At 34.2% G+C, this 19,856-nt stretch overlaps 2 protein-coding genes across 4 annotated transcripts; both read right to left on the reverse strand.

Moving 5' to 3' along the window:
* Positions 1 to 2,581: 2,581 nt before the first annotated feature.
* LOC130653978 (nucleolar protein dao-5-like) lies at positions 2,582 to 13,103 on the reverse strand. 2 transcript variants are annotated; one of them, XM_057456477.1, is made up of 5 exons: positions 13,080 to 13,103; positions 7,168 to 7,711; positions 6,210 to 6,429; positions 3,325 to 5,666; positions 2,582 to 3,233 (listed from the first exon to the last, which is right to left on the reverse strand). In XM_057456477.1, the coding sequence occupies exons 2-5, from the start codon at positions 7,603 to 7,605 to the stop codon at positions 2,886 to 2,888; spliced, it is 3,348 nt and encodes a 1,115-aa protein (XP_057312460.1). In that variant the 5' UTR covers positions 7,606 to 7,711; positions 13,080 to 13,103; the 3' UTR covers positions 2,582 to 2,885. The 2 variants fall into 2 exon arrangements, with proteins under 2 accessions (XP_057312460.1, XP_057312461.1); XM_057456478.1 differs by lacking the exons at positions 6,210 to 6,429; positions 7,168 to 7,711; positions 13,080 to 13,103 and adding an exon at positions 5,783 to 6,095.
* Positions 13,104 to 16,166: 3,063 nt separating this feature from the next.
* Positions 16,167 to 18,993, reverse strand: LOC130654812 (uncharacterized). Of its 2 annotated transcripts, XM_057457449.1 has the most exons (6): positions 17,475 to 18,993; positions 17,226 to 17,320; positions 16,974 to 17,140; positions 16,801 to 16,895; positions 16,562 to 16,723; positions 16,167 to 16,484 (listed from the first exon to the last, which is right to left on the reverse strand). In XM_057457449.1, the coding sequence occupies exons 3-6, from the start codon at positions 17,074 to 17,076 to the stop codon at positions 16,479 to 16,481; spliced, it is 366 nt and encodes a 121-aa protein (XP_057313432.1). In that variant the 5' UTR covers positions 17,077 to 17,140; positions 17,226 to 17,320; positions 17,475 to 18,993; the 3' UTR covers positions 16,167 to 16,478. The 2 variants fall into 2 exon arrangements, with proteins under 2 accessions (XP_057313432.1, XP_057313431.1); XM_057457448.1 differs by having other exon boundaries at positions 17,226 to 18,993.
* Between the last annotated feature and the right edge of the window lie 863 nt (positions 18,994 to 19,856).

The raw sequence follows: 19,856 nt of genomic DNA on the forward strand, positions 1-19,856 counted from the left end.
AACTGCAAATACTTTAATCTTAAATGGAGGATTCGAAAAGTACGTCCGTCCAGAGATCCCACCTTTTTTAGCCTCGTCCACTCGTTTTTCGCTCAACTTTTCTATCGGCGTACGCTTTAACCTAACAACGCTATCAAAGCAAAACAAAGACCAAAGCTCAGTATTTCAGTATTCCTACACATAAAACCATTAAGCCGTTTTAATTTCCACTTGTAAAAGGCGCCAAAATTAGAAAATTTAAAATTTTATATATTTATAAATTTTTTTGTAGAAGATTGGTAAGGTAAAACTTGCCGGCACTAAATATTGAGAAATGCGAACACATTTTTTCGAGATTCGTATTTACATCACGTGGACACACCTTTGCGTGTTTGATTGGTTGAAGGAATTGCCCATGGCGGAAAAATTAAGTTAGTTCAACTTTTCATCTAGCGCGAAGCGAACCGCTTTTGGCGGAATTTTGATAGAAAGAGCAATGACCGCTTCCCTCCGCACAGAATAATCCGCCTAGTCAAAACATGTATAAGATAATAGAAGGAAAAAATATTTCTTAGAAAACGAACGTACGCAGAAGAAATACTCCCTTTGCTTCTTTTTGTTTCGTTATTACATGACGCAATCCTTCCCCCTCTGAACGAACCAAGTAACTTTAACACATTAAGATGTGCAAATAATAAAAATTCTACAATTTATCTCTTGGAAATCAACATATCACATAAAAAATACGTCAGTATGTCACGTACTGTACGTAACCCCAGGTCTTTTTTTTTGCTGTCCAAGATTGTCAGAAATATATAAGCACAGCCGTGTCAAAATGGCGAATGCTGTTCGATTTAGTCCACATATTGGCATGTTCACCCGCTGGAAGGCCTTTTTTGGTAACACAGGCACGGTTTCACAAGACAAAGGTTTTCCCCTTTTTGCTGCTAAAAGATGTTATGGGAAAAATTGTTGCTGTTACAAATCTGACTATGTTTGTACGAGGTTTTTAACACAAAAATTTTTTTCCGATCTTTGCGTGATGGAAAGAAGTCCTGGAAACGACATTGTAAATAGCTTTTAATTTCACTTGGCACATTTAGCAGCTGAGCATCAAACACAAAAAGACGTGTAATGTGACGTTTATCTTCAAAATGGATTTTAAACTGGAGAAAATATATTTATGTTTATTACGACTTTCAGAAAGGGCGTTGAATTTCACTTATTCTGGAAAATTAAAGTGGTGCCATGGCATCACCGCTATATCCACTGCTTCTAAAAACTGTGCTTTGAATTGTTGTAAATCCCAGTAGTTGTATAGAAATTGGTCTGGGCTCAATCTAGCCTAAGTTTAACTGTGGGTGGTGGTTGTTGAGTGTCACGCTATATTTTACAATGAGATTGACAGATGAATGAACAAAAACGAATTGTCTGTTTTATTGCAACGCAGGGTGTAAAAGACGCGAAGCATCTAACATGGTGACGACTTGGCATCAAAACCTGTCCACTGTTTCAACTATTGAATGCATAAAACTTCTCTTGTGTTTCGTAATATGGTTACAAAATGACGCAAGAAATCATAAACAAAAGGCTTTTTTCGACTAACTAGATATTCCAAATTTCAAAAAAATTTTCTCACCGCCAGCTAGAATATCACCCCTCTGCTGCCGGTTTAAAATTTATGATGCTGTACCTGTATAATCAGTCATAACCACCCTACTCCCCTACACAAATAAGAGTAGTGCCAGTACCTTTTCTAGATCGCGTAAAAATATTTCACAATTTGACTTAACGATAGGACTATATAGCGCTCGTGTTTCAGCATGTATTTGTGTACAACCTTTTAATATTGTTGACAGTTAATGCAGCTAAGAGGATTCTGATATGTACACAATGTTATGGACCACCATTGATGTCACACATTATTAAATTCAAACCCAAAAACCTCCTGTGGCGATACTATACAAAGTATGAAAGTAAGATATCTTGACATCTTATAAAATTTAAAAAAAGATTTTCTATTCTACTACATATACACAACTCATAAATAAATATGTATACAAAAACCAACTTTTTTCTTGAACTGATTAGATAAGTCATTGAAGTATTTACTCGAATGAGCGCCCGGGCGCTAATTTAATTTAAAGACTAATTTAAAGGCGCCCATTTGATATAGACACTCGTTAATTATAAGGTCCCACAAACTACTTTGGTTATGTTATTTTGGCTTTACTCAAAGGGGTGCTTTATCGAGCAGGGGCGCTTATTCGAGTATGGTACTTTAAGAAAAGTTTTATATAATCGAGACTTAAGATTCGTTGATATTCATACTTCGAATAATAATTTATTCAGGTATCTCCAAATTGTCGAGTTTTTAAGTTTTAGCAATAGAAGTTGCGTTTTAAAAAAAGTTTTACAACCATCCGCCTATACATTTAAATTGCGTGCGTATATATGTACATCCTAAAATGATTTACGCAACCAAAACCCGTCAACATATATCCTGGCGACTAGGTTGAGTATAAACATGTATAAAATATATCCAGTTGATAAATAAAAGTTGCATATAACACAGCAGAAAAAAATATCATCAAAAAAGTAGTTTTTGGCTTAAGTTTAGGTGCCTAATTTAAGAGGGACGGAAGTGAAGTTTTTAGAAGGAAAATGGGCAAGATTGGAAACTTTGAAAAACGGTAAGTTAGTGAAAAGACTGAGGTTTCCACCCCCTCCTACATTTAGGCATTTGATAGATTTTTAAAGTTAAAGTTCTCCAAGATATTTTTCTTTAAAGAAAATCCGTTTTGATGATTCCGTCGACAATCAGTTTGCGGTCCTGATTAAAATTAGTCTCTGACGGGATGTTTACGAGGGCGTCATACATTGACGTCTACCAGGCGTGTATTCTCTCATTGTTTGTGTTGGGAACAATAAACTTTCTCATCATGGACGAAAATACCGCCAACGTTTAACTTCCGAGAGCAGATAGTACACTTGGCGCAGTCTTTATGTAGAGTATGGTGGTCCACCTCGCATCGTTCCACCATATATGCAGTCTTGCCACATACAATACACTGATTTTTCGAGACATCTTTCTGTGCGTTGAAGCTATGTGAAGCACGAGATGGAGTTGTCAGCTGTGGAGTGTTAGGCAGCTTCATGCTTTTTGTAGAGTTTGGAGTAGAAGCAGCAGTGCGAGATGGATCGGGTTTGGGACTTGGTTTAGGTTTGGGTGAAGTCACTGGTTTTGGGCTTGCCTGAATAAAGTGAAATAATATAAACAAGACAAATGAAAGAGTTTAGAAAGGATATAAATTCTGCTAAACAAAAAAGAGAACAAACATTTACCTGTCCTTCTTCTTTACTGCCATGCGTAGTTTCGCTTTCGTTATTACGTTGTTTCATTTTAGCCATCTTAATCCAATCAGGTACCTTCTTTTTCTCTTCAGTGGGAGACATACCCTGTCGCATTTTCTTTGCTTCAGCAGTCGACAGAGATTGCGAACGGTTTCTATCGCTTATATCTTGACTTTGAAAAGAAAACGAACCAGCATCCGTTTTTGGATTATTAACAACTAAATGTTTCGGTGGACTGGCTTTAAGTGAACCAGTCCGCAATTTACCGTGTTCGAAATCATTTCTAAGTTTAAATCTATTTTCAAAAGAAAGTGATTTTACATCCTTTTCTTTCTCTTTATTTTCCTCTGTCTCTTTATCTTCTTCCTTGCCAACAAAATCATCTCTCTTTGGAATCTTTTTTAAGGAGAATCTGTTAAATGCAGGTACTGAGCTTTCCTCACCTTCTTTGCTTTGTTGATGGTAAGCATCCACCTGTTGAATCTTCTTCAAGGAAATCTTACGCAACTCCGTGCTTTTACCACTATCAATCTCCACTTCTTTTTCTTCAGATTTTTGTTTCCGCATAAAGCTATCAGACAGTTTTGACTCTTCAGTATTAGGGCTTGGTATGTTTTCAAAAGAAGACGTAGCACTACTCTCGCCATCCTGTTTACCTGAAAAGTCATCGGTTTTTGGAACCTTCTTCAACGATTTTCTACTAAACGCAAGCACATCGCTGCTCTCCGGTGCATCACCTTTTGGACTCGTTAACGGCTTGAGCTTTTTAGGACTTACTACAGGTTTCGGTTTTCTTTCTGGCTGCATTGACTTCCCTAAATCTTTTATTTTCTCGTTACTATTGGAAGATGACAAAAGAACGGCGTTACTCAACTCTGTAATCTCAGATGAACGGATCTTCACTGATTGGGGACGTTCGGCGCGCTTTATCGAGTTCCCTTCCTTATGGGGCGCCTCGTTACCAGAAACATGATTGGAATGTTCGTTAATATCTTTAGTTTTTGACACGTGCTTTCCAATAAAATCAGAAGGTAGTTCAAGGTCTCTGCGAGGGCTAGTTAAAGCAAACGTCGTCTCGCCATAACTATTTTTAGTGGTATCAGGATAATGGCTTGGTTTGTTTTCCGACTTTTTGCTATCGTCAGAATTTGTTCGAGATATCTCTTCTTTGCTTCGCTTTAAAATTTGATCTTTCTTAATCCAAGACACATCTTCAGTACTCTTTCGAAATTCTCTGTCTTTATGCCTATTGAAAGGACTTTCAGTTTTGTCAGATAGATCTCCAGTACTTTTAAAGTAGGAAGATTTTTTGTCGTTACGATGAAGTTTTTTGGGTAAATCGTTCTTTTTACTATCATTTTCTTGCTGAAAGTTGTGAAAAATATCGTCAAAACTTCTTTGGAACTTTTCGCTCGTTTCAGTTGCACCCTCCTCGGTTTTAATCCAAGAAAAATCTTTATCATTTTTGTTCATGGACGAGTCATTGTTCTTAGCATCCGAAGAAGTGTTGGCGAACCTCCTTTGTGCAATATTTCCTCCATTTCCTACTTCCTTGTTTTCGAAGTCATTTTCACTGTTCTTAATCCAGGAAAACCTTTCCTTAGATAAACCGAGTGAAGTCTCTGCAGAATTTCTTTTAAAGCTACTTTCATCCTCATATGAGTTACTTTTACTAACTTTGATCTTCTCTATTTCATCATAACTCTTTTTCTTATTGCGAAAAGGAAATTTATCATCCACTTTAGTCCCAGTCTCCTCATTTACGCTACTAATTGATTTACTCGTACTGTCATTTCTATCACGAAAAACATTCGAAGAGTTGTCATTGAATACACCACGCGAACCACTATAAGAACGCAAACTTTCGCTTTTGTCTAGAGAAGATGACGAACTGACATTACTTCGAGGTTTGGGAACAGGTTTTTCGCTTTTGTTGGATACATTTTCACGAGAGTTGGTTGAAGCAGAACGTTGAGCAGCAGAATCACGAGGAGTTGTCGTCAAATCTTCTGTCGATTTTGTTACAAGATTACGTCTAGCTGGTTTAGGAGGGGCTTTTTTCTTAGGTTTTTCCTCTCTAAACTCTCCATTCACTAAAGCTGACTTGTCGCTCTCCGATTTACGCCAAGAAGAATCGCTTTGCGTTGAAAATATACCTGCATTCTCATTTTCGTTTATCTTTCGCAGTGAGGAGGAGTGTGTGGAAGACGGGGGAGGTGACCGATATTTTGAAGGTAGCCTTCTATTTTGAGGAGCGATACGAATCCTGTCCTTGGCTGCAGATGTCTCGATTTTTGGCGTCTGTGACGTTATATCTGACAGGTTAATCGAGGCTAAAAAGGGAACGTTATTACAATTCAAAACAAAGAAACAAGCACACGAGCGAGCGAGAGCAAGCAAGCAAGCACGCAAACAAACACACAAACAAACAAGCAAACAAGCAAAAAACCTGCAGGAAAGATATAATCCAACATTTTTCACATGATGGTAATATTTTTAAACTCTCATTTATCTATACGACATTGATGTACATAAATAAAATATAAAAGCCATCTGAGTTGCATTTTAATAAAACAGCATCTTTTGTAAAAAGCTTTTTTGTAAAATCTTTGTATGCACAATTCATAAAATCTTTTGAAAACTGTTTTATAATAATTGAATTTAATCCGTTTTTATTTAACTGCAAGTTTGACAATTAAATTATACGAGAAAAAATTGTTGGCAATTTGTAAAGATGGTACGTAGCTACCAAGAGAGTAGTCCTTGAATGATAACTTCTCTAGCGCTACGTGAGTCAAAGAGTATTTCGCAAAAAAAATATAAAAACATTTTCCCGCACAAAATTTTTATCACAGGCTGTAACCAAAAACGCTTACTGTGAGTCATAACTGCAGGCTGAGCCGCTGAAGGCGAGCTGAAAAAATCAGTGTTGTCTACTGGTTCAAGTGACTTGTCCTTGCTTCCATCCACCTTGTCAGGTATCTTGACAACTGAGTTAGGCGAATCACCTCCGGCGGATTTCTTTCGTTTGTTTTTAAATTTCCGGAGCGAGCTACGTATGTATTGCTGGGCGTCTTTTAATGGTGTTTTCTTCTCCTAAAAATATGCAATAGAATAGCCATCCCAAGAATTTCTCAAATATTCAAACAATCGCACAAAGAAAGATTTCGTTTCTTCAAGAAATGTTTATAGCCACACAACTAATACATTCTGAATAAGATAAAACAAGATTTCTTAGAAGATTCCGAAAACGCTGGATCGTTTTTGTTTTGTTTTTCAAAGTTTGTCTTTCGCATATAGCACCTGCAAAAAAAATAAAGATGTCTAAAACTTATTATATAGACGAATAAAAACTTTTTAATTTTTATTTTTCTATTTCTCACCTTTATAAGCACCCAACTTGATTATTTATAAGTACAAACATTCTCAACACAAAACTTTAATAATTATTCGTAGTCTCATGAGAAATATGATTATTATTTGTATACAAACCCAAGTTATTACAAAGATGTTAATTTTAAAGAATAAAACCTAGTTATCAAGAAACTTCTGCCTTCGACCACGTGTATGTATATTCATCTGAATTTTGATGCAGTAAAAAAATCTCTGAGTGTCAAGCAAATGTTTTAATAACATATATGTTATGTCAATATTTAAACAAGGTCACGTGACAAGAAATTGCTGAATTGTCAACAAAACAAATGGTTATTTTTATGACATCTTAAATAAAGTCACTAATGTCTGAAAATATCGGTTCCTCTCACTGCAATTTTTTTCGCGTCAGTTTGACCAGTTATATGAGTCTGATAAGTTATTTTAACAAACAAACTCTACCTTATTTTCATCATCGTCAACATCAACAAAATCAGTGGATGCTCCCTGTCCGTCTTTTTTCTCATTTTGTTTACTTTTGTCTGAGCTGTATCGTTGTATATCATGTGAAGCTCCCGTATGGGTCAGCATGTCAGGCACTGAATGAGCTTTGTATTGACTGTCCAAATTATCTTGACTTTTACTACGTTTGCCCATTTTGTCTTTCTTTTTACTTTTAAACATTTTCTTAATACTTTTTATAAATCCAGATTTTTTCTGTGCCACTTCTTGTTGATCGCTTTCCCTACCAGAATCATGTTGCTCGGCCTCAGTACTTTTTTTTCCTCTATCGTGATCACCAGACAGTTCCATGCTGTTATGTATTCCAGAATCAGGTCTTTTGATTACAGTTTTGTTGATACGGTTAGAAGCCTCATCAAATACTTGTGTATTCGACATTATGAATGATGTCTTGTTAGGAATTGAACTCCATAAGTATTAATGTCACCTAAAGTTATATAACATGCTGAAGTGTTTTTGTATTTCTTGCTTGGTAATATTTTATCTAAAAACAAAAACTTTACATTGTAGCAAACTTTCCCACTTTAGCTGTAGAGTAAACAAAATCTTGAAATACGTGTTCTACAAATAAATTATTTTGTTGTTTATTATCCACTTTGATTGTTTTGATTGAAAGTTTACTACCAACAGAAAACCACAAAGTTAGCGCCATTGTGATCGAATAGAGGAAATACTACACGACAAATATAATACACTTTGGTAAAAACACTTTCAAACATCACCTTCCTATTTGTCTTATCAAAATTAAAAAAAGTTTATATCATTAAAATATAGCTACTCATTAAAATTAATTTAAATTACACCGACATGGTTTCCACACACCTAAGAATTAGAAAACACCTTTTAAAAATTACTTATTTTATCTTTCAATGAAATTTGCATTATACACTTAATAGGGGTGATAATATTGATTTAAACTTCCTAAGACAGACTATTCTATCAGGCTCATATAGTCATCAGTCAGTATCCAAGCTGCACCTTTAATATAATGTCTTGCGATTTACAACAAATTGTCCATTATATTGGATGAATTCCAGATTCAAGCATGTGCAAAAACCAGAAGGTTTATTAATTCCCTGTGATTATACTGTGGGTTATGGTAACTGGGTAATGATGCCTAATGAAATTTCACTTTTGTTTGGTTACTGTCAATTTATATGCTTTATAAAATAGTGAAAATTATTACTAAATTTATTTGGCTAAAATTAAAACGTATTTCAAGAAATATACATATATCTTGAGTAATTTCGCTGGAAAGAGAAAAGGTTTGACAAAAGGTTTGACAAATGGTTTGACAAAATGTTTACACAGAATATGTAGGTGTTTATTAACACATGAAATAACTGGTGACCACCAAAGACTAGTGTGTCTGCATGACAAATAAAAGTACAAACAGAAAAATATGACGAATAAGGTTTTGATCAATGTTTTGATCAGAAAATAGATAATAAGTAAGGCACTTCTGAAGGTAATCCATTATATATAAAAAAATTGAAAATAGTACCCTTCTTTATGGCTGTGAAGCAATAAATAAATCAAATTCTGTACTTGCTACAATTATTAAACTCTTCCATGCTATGCCATAATGAGAGAAACTAATGACTACTTTAAGTAATACTCTACCGAATGGGGGTTTTGTGGTAGCCTGTTCTTCTCCAGTGCAGAGTCGTGGGCGTAGGTATAATTCCTGGCTGAATCATGTAGACACTATTTAAAAGTGTGAATTCAATGCTTTCTGCTTAACATTCAGCATAAGAATAGCAATGATATCTCACCCAGTCATCTAGTTAAAGGTGTTGTGCTTGCACAGCTTCCGTATCTCAAATAGATTTAAATGCCCTCCACAAGACCCTCATTAATAACAGTACCATTAGGAACTGAAGAGGTTATCTTATGCCACCTTACTATTGGTTTTACTCTAGACCATAAAAATCTTCAGTCTGTTTCCTTTTAATGGTTCTAAGATGGGTCGGTTGGTTAGTCAGCTTTGAAAGAAGTTGGATTTTTTTATATTTTGACTCAATAGTCTTCTTAAAAAATGAAGAGGGCTTGTTAAATCAGATCATCTTTAAAAAAGTCCAGATAAGTTTGCTGACAGCCATCACATTTAATGACGATGTTATTTTTCTGTAAACACAACACTACAATAATCTTTTGTAAAAGACAATCAAAATTTTATACAAATTATATAATATATAAAACTATATTTGTGTATCAATAAAAAAATTATTCGCAAATTACAGAAAGCAAAGATATAGATCAAAATACCATATGGTTTGTTATAGAATACATATCAAAGTTTCTTTTGGGAGAGTTTCAAATAAATGTTTAATGTCCCAGTGTTATAACAACACAGTTCTTAGATATAAATTATGCATAGATTTGCATTTTTGATGTAATTTCAAAGAAGCTTAACAACAAAAGACATTGGCACAAATAAAGGAATAAAATAATTTATTTATAAATATCACTTATGTATTGCTTCTTAATATATATCTTTACAAATAATAAAGATTAAACAGAAAAAATTTAAAAAACAACTGAACTATAAGAAAAACAGACTCTTCCAAAGTAAGCCTGTATCAAAGAGCTAACAAATAACAGTAGAAATGTTTTAACCAAATATTCCTTTAACTGCAGCATAACACAATTTTCTAATATTTTTTTAAATTAAAGGTAAAGATTTGTGGAATATATTTGAAATAAAAAATCCTTTAATTTTGGAAAAAAGAAAAATAAATGTAAAATTAAAATGAGCTTTAAAACTCGTACATATACATTGTACACACATGCATTACACAGATTACAATCATTTTTGAAAAATTATTAGAATAAATGCTTAATTTAGAAGATCATACCCACAAGCAATGATTTAGGATGTTTCAATATTATACCTACACTTTGGAGTTGACAAAGTGCACTTGTCAAAGTTCACAACAGACTTAGGACTTAAAAGTCCTAAGTCTGATAAATAACTTTCAGGCCATTTTGTAAGATGCTAGGTGCAATGAATCAATAATTTCACATGTGCAATCTTAAAAATTGAAATTTTAAGAACGACAGTAAATACAAAATTCCTTTAGCCCTGTACACTGCACAGGGACTACTGTTTTGGCTTGGGGGAATATATTCATGGCCGGAGATTTAAACCCATGTTTGAAAATCGTGATCATGAAGCCATTAATCAAACTTTGGGGAGTGCCTGATAACGATATTTAAAACTACACGCTAACAATGTGGACACTGGATCATTACCTAAAATAATATTCCGTTATTATGATTTATTTTTAGTTTTTAATTATGTTATTTTAGTTATTTTGTATTTTAAATTTTCCAACAGCAACTATAAAAATAATAAAATATTGTAATATGTTTTTATATATACGATGTTCTTTTTACAAGACACATGCATTTGGGCTGAGGCTCAATGTTTCTTATTTTTTTTAAGAAAGAAGCCTCAAAAGTTTCTTATTCTCAATTGTTTCAAAAACATGAAGCAACAAGAGGGTGCAGATGATGGAAACATTTTTTATTTGTTTGACTTTTAGCGCTTTCTGTTTAGTTTTTGGTTCTTGGAGAAGAAAATGTTTTATTATAATATAGTTTCTTGCCTTTCTGAGCATGCCCATGTTTCTTAGTTTTTTCCCAAATTTGAGCCTAATGTTTCTTGTATGCATGTTTTTTGTAAAAAGCTTGTATTATGAAATCACAAAAACACTACAGAACAGAACACATAAATATTGCTGTATTCCTTTAACGATATTTACAACAATTAGTGCAGCCACAAGTAACAAATGGAGTGAATAGGCTTCTAAAAAAGAAGTTAATGATAAGGGTTGCAAAGTCTCCTTAAATCGTTTTCTGACTTTATTATTTGTTATTCTTTTTAGTCTGTTATTTGTTAGATCCAATACTCCAAACTGCAATAATTCTTGCTGACATCAGCATGGTCTATTTTCTCAGTTTTCAGAATTTTTGCAGGCTAGAAAATAAACTCAAAAATTGCAATTTGGGCATTTCCAACGCTTCTCACTACAGTGAGACAGAAGGCAAGAACTGTGCCAACTACCCTAGTGGAATAAAGTTGTGCAAAGATTGAAGGTCATGATTTTTTAATTGGTTAGGCAATTAGGTTTCTGCAAGAATTTCTTCACATAATTATTTCTTTGCACAAATTTAGGATCATTCATCATATAGTTGGAAGGCACTTCATCCTTCATCAACATCAAAGTATGCCCAGTAAGATTCATCCGCGAAACTCTGTTATTAACATAATGAAGATTTTCAGGACCTATATAGGTAGCCGCCTACTAATGACTCTCCATTTCTACAGTGGGCACAATGTCAGCAAAAGAAAAACTTATCATATGTCAAGAAATTAACAAGGCATAAAATTAATGTTCACAAAAGAAAATTAACACAAAATATATACTGTTATTGTAGTTAGGCAATTTGGTGAAGAATTTACTGTAATGAAGGTTAAGCCCACAGAGTGCTTATTTGAAAATTTCATCTTGACAGGGGTTGCTTTTTTGCCAGGGCTGCTTATTATTTTTTTTTTAGAAAAGCAATTTTTTAAACAAATACAAACAAAAAAAAAGAAATACAATACACCTTTTTACAATTTAAATTGTTCGCTCATTTTCTGTATTGAAAAAAGGAAGTAAACATTCATAACAGTTTACTTTCATTTTTCAATTCCCAATAAGAGCATTGTAACAAAAGAAAGATTTTTTTAAACAATGGTTAACTGAAACTGGGAATTCCTGTATAGTATTAATGTATCTTTTATGAAATTTTAATATTTTTATCTTCATCTTTATCAATTTAAGGCCTTTACCCAGGACAAGAGAATTGCCACAATTCTATCACAGGTAATTTTAAAAATCAAGAAAAAAATTGATGTATCAAAAATAGTTAAACAACCTTTTTTAAAAGACTTTATTTTAGTAAAACTTATAGTCCTATAGTAAAATTCAATGTTTTTCGTGTCGATCCGAATAAGTAGCCCCTTTTATCGAGGAGGGGCGCTTATTAGAGCCGGGGCACAAAAATCATACAATTTTCCATAAAAAACAACATAGCATGGGTGGGTATTCAAAAGTATACAGTTGCATCACAATATTTCTAAGGAATTTATTTTGCTCGACATACTCCACTACATCACAGACTGAAAGTTAGCTCAATTAAATGTAGTGTGTGAATGGTCAAAAAACAGAAAAAATAGTACGGATTTTACGAAAATAAAGTTGAAACTTTTTTGGTCACAGGAGGTAAGGTTTGAAAACAAAAATTGGCTTACTTAATCAGTACCTATACATAACGTTTAATTAAGTAGTGGCATGCCTGTTGTCTAAATTTCCATAACAAAAAATTGTGACAGAAGTTTTAGCAACTATTTCCTTGGACCATGGACTATTTAGAATCTGAATATTTGCTATGTTTCATAATTTTCCTGCATGCGTTTTTGAATATGCATGATATAAATATGGACAAGAAATGATATAATTTCCTTTCAGCTAGCTAGCTAACTAATTTTCTCAAGTTTCGTCAAAATAGTCAATAATCCTAACAAAAAAGGGGGGACAAATTGCTATTTTGTGAGAAACTCAGTAGGCCAGATAGGCTGGATGGGTTTATCAGACACAAACATACACTTATTTCAACTAATAAATAGAAAAAGTAACATTAAAATAACTATAAAAAAACATTTGTAAAAATATACGAATACTTTTTTGTGCTTAGGCTATGAGGCGCAGAGTTAGAACCAATAAAAAGGGTCATTAAAAGATTCAAGGTTTAAAAGAGACTTAGCTATATAAATAGTGTTATATAAATAACTTTATATTTACCCTGGCTTTTTATGTCTGTCAAAAATTTAAACGACAGAGTAAAAGAGAGAAGAGCGTGATCAGTGATGTTGATATTTTGCTACTACATCCGCCATTTTGATGCGATAATGTTTCTAATTGACTTTCACGCTCCCCCTTTGGTGTTACCAACTCTCTAGCAATAACAGTCTAGGATGCAAAAAAACATTGAATATGCAAAGTGAAATTACAATCTGGTACTATATTTTCAATTGTGCCCCTCCTCCACTTCGAAAACCAGTTCACAATCCCTAGATATTAACGTTAGGAAAAAAAGACAGACACAACCTTTTCCCCAGGGCACTTCCCTCTCTCCCAAGAACCCTATGGACGAGGTCGAGAAGACATTTATTTAATTTTGGTCCAGTGAAGCTCCGGCGATAATAAATACCCACAACTTTTTTGATGTATTTCGAACAATAAGCTTGAAAATTTATACGTAAAAACATGAAAGCGCAAATTTGTCCATGAAACGAAAATCAAGCACAAAAGCAGTCCAAAGCCTGAAGGAAATTGCAAAAATGTGTATAAAACAAAAATCAAGGGCATCTAGTTTTAAATTTGAAAGACAAAGGATGCCCAAGCAGTGATACGCCAATATGGTTAAGAGTCGATGCTTTATTTTTTTGATTAGACCAAATTTTTTATTAGCTAATATAGGATCGAATCAATTCGCAATATTGCATCCACTTCGTTGAAGGAAATTAGTCACGATGTTTGCGACTGCAAGGCATTTTAGGAAACGAATGACAAATGTTTCGCAAAATGCAGGATATAATGCTTGCGTATGAAATGTACATGACAGACAAAATTTTCAGATAGGGTTAATCAACCCCAACGCCAAACATTATGTGCACCAAGAGCTATGAAGCATAGAATTTTTACGCTGTCTTCTTTAGGTATATCGTAATGATTCGCACAAGCGCTTATTAAATTTTTTATTTATGACATAAGCGCTTAATCGAAGAGAGTTTTTCGGAGCATTGTAGAAATAAAAAACGAGAGAATTGTTATCCTCTGAAAAAGAAAAGAACAACTTTGGAATTTACACATGGAAAAGAAGGATCGTAGGGCGCTTAAACGAATCATTATGGTATATGTTGGCGAGCGTTGAGAGTTCTATGCTCGGCTTTTAGAGATGACAGTGCAAGAAATTTTATTTTTGTCTGTACGTATTTGTTCTGTCTACTCCTCTGATCTTGTTGCATCTTTATGAAGCTAGCAGAATATAGAATAGAATATTTATTGGAATATGTAGATTGACTACCTTACTAGCAACCTCGTCTCTCGTTTTTTCCCTTTTTGACATCGAGGCCTCCGGCGGCTTTGACAAAAAACCCTGGGGACGAGGATATCATACTACTTGTTTGACTGACTTATTGAGAATGCGTTTAACTTTTCTGAAACAGTCAATGTTTTTGTATTATGGGGCTCCCCATCGCTATGGTAACAGGCCACGAAGCTTACAGAAAATTTTAAATATGTAAATATATTCAAATCAACTAATGAGCACAAAGCCACTTTCAAGTTTTTTTATAAACGTGGCCACATCATGTACAGTTTGAGTGTTAATTGTATTAGCTTGGGTAAGTGAAACCACGCAGTTGTTTCTTTTGCGGGCCAAAAATAGAAAGAGAAATCTCGCTTTCCTGCAGCGTGTAAAAATACAGGATTCAATTTTTTGTTATACTGCGATAGCTAAAGTTCCCGTCACCCTGTTTTGGGATGAAAAAAAAGAAAGTTCAAAAGAAGGAAATGACGCCGCATAAAACGGCATGTTAGATCGATTTCGTGATAATAGCCAACCTTTAAAAATAAAAAAGTTAAACAGATCTGATGAAAGTCCGATTTTATATTTTTGCGTTGTTCGTTAGAGAAAAGGTATTTTACGAAAGTGTATAGTAATGCTACAAAACCTAAACTTTATGAAGGCAAACGCATTAAGCCTCTTTAAAAAGTGGTGCTGTTTTCTTGAAAAACAAACGACATGCATGGGTAAGTATTGAAATATATTCTGACTGCAACGAAATTGAGACCGTACTTCAATCGAAATAAATTTAATGTAATCAATTTCATTTGTGTTTAAAAATGTCAACAAGTGTGGATGATGGAACTTACTGAATTCTTCGTTGTGGAAAAATGCGTTTTTTTACTCAATCGTTTAGTAAAAAAATGTAAAAACAAAAACAAAACCTGATTGAAATAATTACCTATTCAGAGGAAGGGACGCAAAAGGCGTTAATTCGAATCATTACGGTACATTAGTACCTCAGTTATTACAGTGGCATGGGGACGAGAAGTGGATTTTCACTTCGAGAATAAAACCACGAAACAGAAATAAAAACGGTGATTTGTGAAATCTGCTAAGGGCAAAAGCGCCTTCAGCGCTATCAATTTTTTGAATTAGGTAAAAGACAAGTGATGTAGATGCTTGATGTATTTAGCTAAAATTCTTTACATGCTTCTGCTCTATCATGGCCAGCTTCCTCGACCCCAGGGCTTGTTGCCCATGTCAAAGCTGCCAGCGCTTACTCGTCCCAATGTATAAAAGCCTCTGGGAACGAAGTTGTCATGGCCAGGTGTGTCATTTTCCGTCCTTAATTTAAAGAGAGGTAGCCTAGTTAACTAAGCTTTCTTCTTCGAGTTGATAAAATGAGTTTCTCTCAAACTAAAGCTTAGACGCGAACAAATTACTCAGCGGAAACCCCAAGTTTAAATTGGACAATATGACTATTCGCTTCAGAGGTAAATAAACTATCCGTGAATTGTTTACCAAGCTTTGTCACATCTTACTGCGGTAGAAACTTTATAGTTCACTAATGTTTGTTAGGGTGAGTGAAACCACTCGCTGGAATATTTGGATGAAAAGGGCGTTCCCCGACATGGACCACATGAGCAAAGAACAATAGAATTAGCCAATTAAAAGCGCGGCCAGATTGTGGCCGCAGAAAAAGTGTTTGAGACCCAGCGTAATTTTTCCCACCTTAACTACTCCGATTTCCCGGTGGTAAGAAAAATTACGCTGGGTCTCCCTGGCTAAAAGAGAGGGAATAAGTGAAAAACATAAAATAGGAGTAACACCAAATCTATATTTTGAGATTTCTGCAACGAAAACTAGTTACAATGTAAAATGTATATAATAAAATATTCATACAGAAATATATATTATCACTAGTAACAATGTTTTCTAAAAATTATGTAATATACTATATTGCTGACAAAAAGATAAAATATAAAAAATGATTGACAAAACAGCACGATACAAAGATTGCCACATAAAATTTAGCAGGCAACGCCACGGAGAAACCTCACAAATATACAAATTTATAGATTGTTGTCATCGCTGTCACGACAATAAATTGACATTCAGATACTCCAAAATTAGATCTAAAATTAAAAAATATAGAATTAAGAACATTTAAAACAAACACTTGGATAGGTGTGTGATCAAGGGCTTACAGTACCTGATGATACATCGGCATTGGCACGTGAGTCACGTGAGCAGGAGGGTTCATGATTGGGTAATAAAATACAGGATGAAAGTTAGGAGCAACTGGATACGGCATTGCTGAAGGAAACGCTTGTCCATGTTGTGGTATGGTACACGGATGCGGGTAGCTGCTCATCTATAAAATTGATAGATGATTTTGATTCAAAGTCTTCCTTGTTTTTTTTTATAAGAAATATAAAAAGATATTATTACCTGCTGTTGAGTAAATTGTGATGATGCTACATAGGTTGGCGGCTGTTGAAGAGGAGTAAAGTATGATGGTTCAGATGTGAAGATCTCACCAGAAACTATAAGTAGAAGTAAGATTAGGTTGTATACAATAACTTATTCTTACCCAATTACATTGAAAAATTTATCAGACTAACTTGGAGAGTGGTTAGGTGACAAGCTTTCGTCACTAGAATTGTGAAATTGTGAACCATTTCTCCTTATAGCCTTTCTAACCCGCAATTTCTTCCCCTTCATCATAATTGATTTCTTTTTCAACAATCCGCCTATGTCCTCCTGCTCTTCAAAGGTAACGAAGCCATAACTAAAAGAGTAAAAATTATAAGAAAATTAGCGCATAAATTTTATCATGGTGTTTGAGCGATAAAATGTAATGGTTTTATTATTACCCCTTGCATTCACCAGTAACACGATCAGTAACAATACGAACATCTTTTACAACACCAAAATCGGAAAAGAAAATTTCAAGCTCCAGTTCCGTTGTCTAAAAATAACACCATATATTGTCTGTGTTTTGACTGGATTTTACCTTTTACAGGTTGCAAACAGCGAAGAAAATATTTTTTGTTGTAATGCCGAAGAAAAGATTTCAAAAAAAAAATAAAAAATGTTAAAATGCAAATTAATAAACATTAAACCTCAGTTGGGATACCGCCTAAGAATACTCGGTTCGGAATTTCTAATCCTCCATCAGGAGTAGGTATTCCAACTGGAACTTGTATATGAATGGCCTAAAAACGTAAAGGATAGGTAAAATACAAGAATGAACAGTCCCCATTATAGAATAGTGTAAACCCACATACCTTAATCGGGCCATGCGCAGTGGAGATAGTTGTCGTCATGACTAATTCGAAATCACAAATATACAAAAACTTCTGTAAAAATAGGTTACTAGCAGCAGTATCTCTTTATAAAACGTTTTCAAAGACTGTGCACTTTATTTTCCACTCTTTTTATGATAATGTTGTCAATTTCCTTTTCTTTACAACCAATCACGTGGTTACGACGTATTAGTGAAATGGATGATAGTACGTGCGTAAAGTTTGATTAGTAAATATATGGACAGCGACACAAAAAATCTGCTTTTATATAAAACGTAAACGTAAAGATGAATGATTTTGCCTAGAAATTGTTTTTGTCTATATTTGAACATAATAATTATCTTCCTATAGTCTGCACGCATTAAAATCGGGCAGACCGAGATAATTTATTCCAAACCAATCAAAATCGTTATATTTATACATTAATGCTCCCTAGGAAACTATAATGCTTGCCAAGCGTTGCGTGATTTCACATAAGTACCGTTTAATTTTGGTGCCAACATAAATATCATGTGTCCTTTTGGGCATATTAGGCTAGCGTATTTACGTTTTGTAAAAGAATAGGCGTCTTTAAAAAAATAGTGTTCGGTTCCAGGGCTGAAAAGTTTTTATAAGACAATGTGTCTGATTATACTCTGCTGGCCTTTATTTACGGCAGGCTTAAAACGGCAAAACATTATTGACTTGTTTACATAGACTTTTTTACGCTGGCGCTCATTCCAATTTGTTTTTCAGATATCGATATCGACAGAATCTCGGGACTCCTAACAACCCGAGTTTTTAGCTAATTGTGCAATTAATATCTGAAATTTGACTAATTAAATAGTTTATGAAAAGGATATTTCGCTGGATATTCTTTCTTACCAATCAACAGAAAAAAATGTCAGAAACCAGCAATGAAACCGAATGTCAATCAACATGAGTGAAAAGTCAGCTTTTGGTGCAAAAAGATGCCAGTATTTAAACAAATCTGTTGATGCGAGAACCACCTAGTAACCCAGGTCATATGGCGCGAAAAATATGTTATTTTCTTTACAAAATTATATTCTCGGTATACCTGCCATGTTGTTGCTTTTTTATTGGTTTAACACTTGACGATCGCTGACCGCTTGACGAAAAATCATTTCCACTCTTCGCCAGAAAAAAGTATCTGGGTATCCTGGCTAGACGAAGCAGTATCTTTGGCAATTCTCCTGCCTAACATCGATTTGACTTTCAACTGATGACCATATAACACGAGCAGATGCATAGGTTTCCTTTTGAAACTAACCTTGCAAAAAGATTTTTTATTGTCAGTTTTGCACTGGAATTGCTTGTGTGGAAACGATTTACTACTCATCCCTCTCATCTCCTTGTTAGCCAAATAACGATTTCAAAATTATCGATTCTGCGCTATAAACCTTTTTGTAGAAAGGGCAACCTCAAGAATTTGCTTCTTCATATTAACAAAATACATAAAAAATCATTTTTCAGAAAGGTACTGCGGATAGTTGTTGTTTTTTAGCGTGGTTGTATGGCTATTATGATCACCGTTGCTCTGATTTCCGCACATGACGATAGGACGATCAACCAATATGTGTCCCAGCTTTTCCATTGCTTGTTCCAGATAGAAAGCACACAAAAATTTTATTTGCGCTAAATTCAAAACAGAACAAAGTTAAACTACCTAGGGATTGGCTTTCGTGACTACTGGTTTTCGCTAATACAAAAAGTATCGATAATAGAGAAGAACTTGTTTTGGTGAAAAAATTTGTAGAGTAAAGTTTAATGAAAGTTGAGGCAGAGATGAGCAAGATAGAAAAGCTTCACAAAGTTGTTGTCCATAGCACCTGCTTTTTACATTTAGTGGCCGCCACTAAATATAAACGCGCTTAGCTTCATTTTAAAGTATCTCAAGCTTTTTTTCAAAGGCGGAAATTATTTTTGCGGTCTTTTCGCAATATAAAGAATTTTATTACGATTGCTAAAATTACAGTTTTCGAAATAAAATACTGGGTAAAACATGTTTCCTAAAAAGGATTTTTTTGCAGATTTTTTCGAACATGCCAACAATCAAAAAATTGCTAAAATTTAGGGTAGTGTGTGTTTCAAAGGATCTCGTGCGGCAATATAAAGACCTTTATTATTTATTTCCAAAAACAGAATTTCCTGTCTATAAGAACAGCCTATTCGAACTAGCTACGTCGTGCATGGCGCCTT

This window comes from Hydractinia symbiolongicarpus, chromosome 8, assembly GCF_029227915.1.
Source record: "Hydractinia symbiolongicarpus strain clone_291-10 chromosome 8, HSymV2.1, whole genome shotgun sequence".
NCBI classification, from domain to species: Eukaryota; Metazoa; Cnidaria; class Hydrozoa; order Anthoathecata; family Hydractiniidae; genus Hydractinia; species Hydractinia symbiolongicarpus.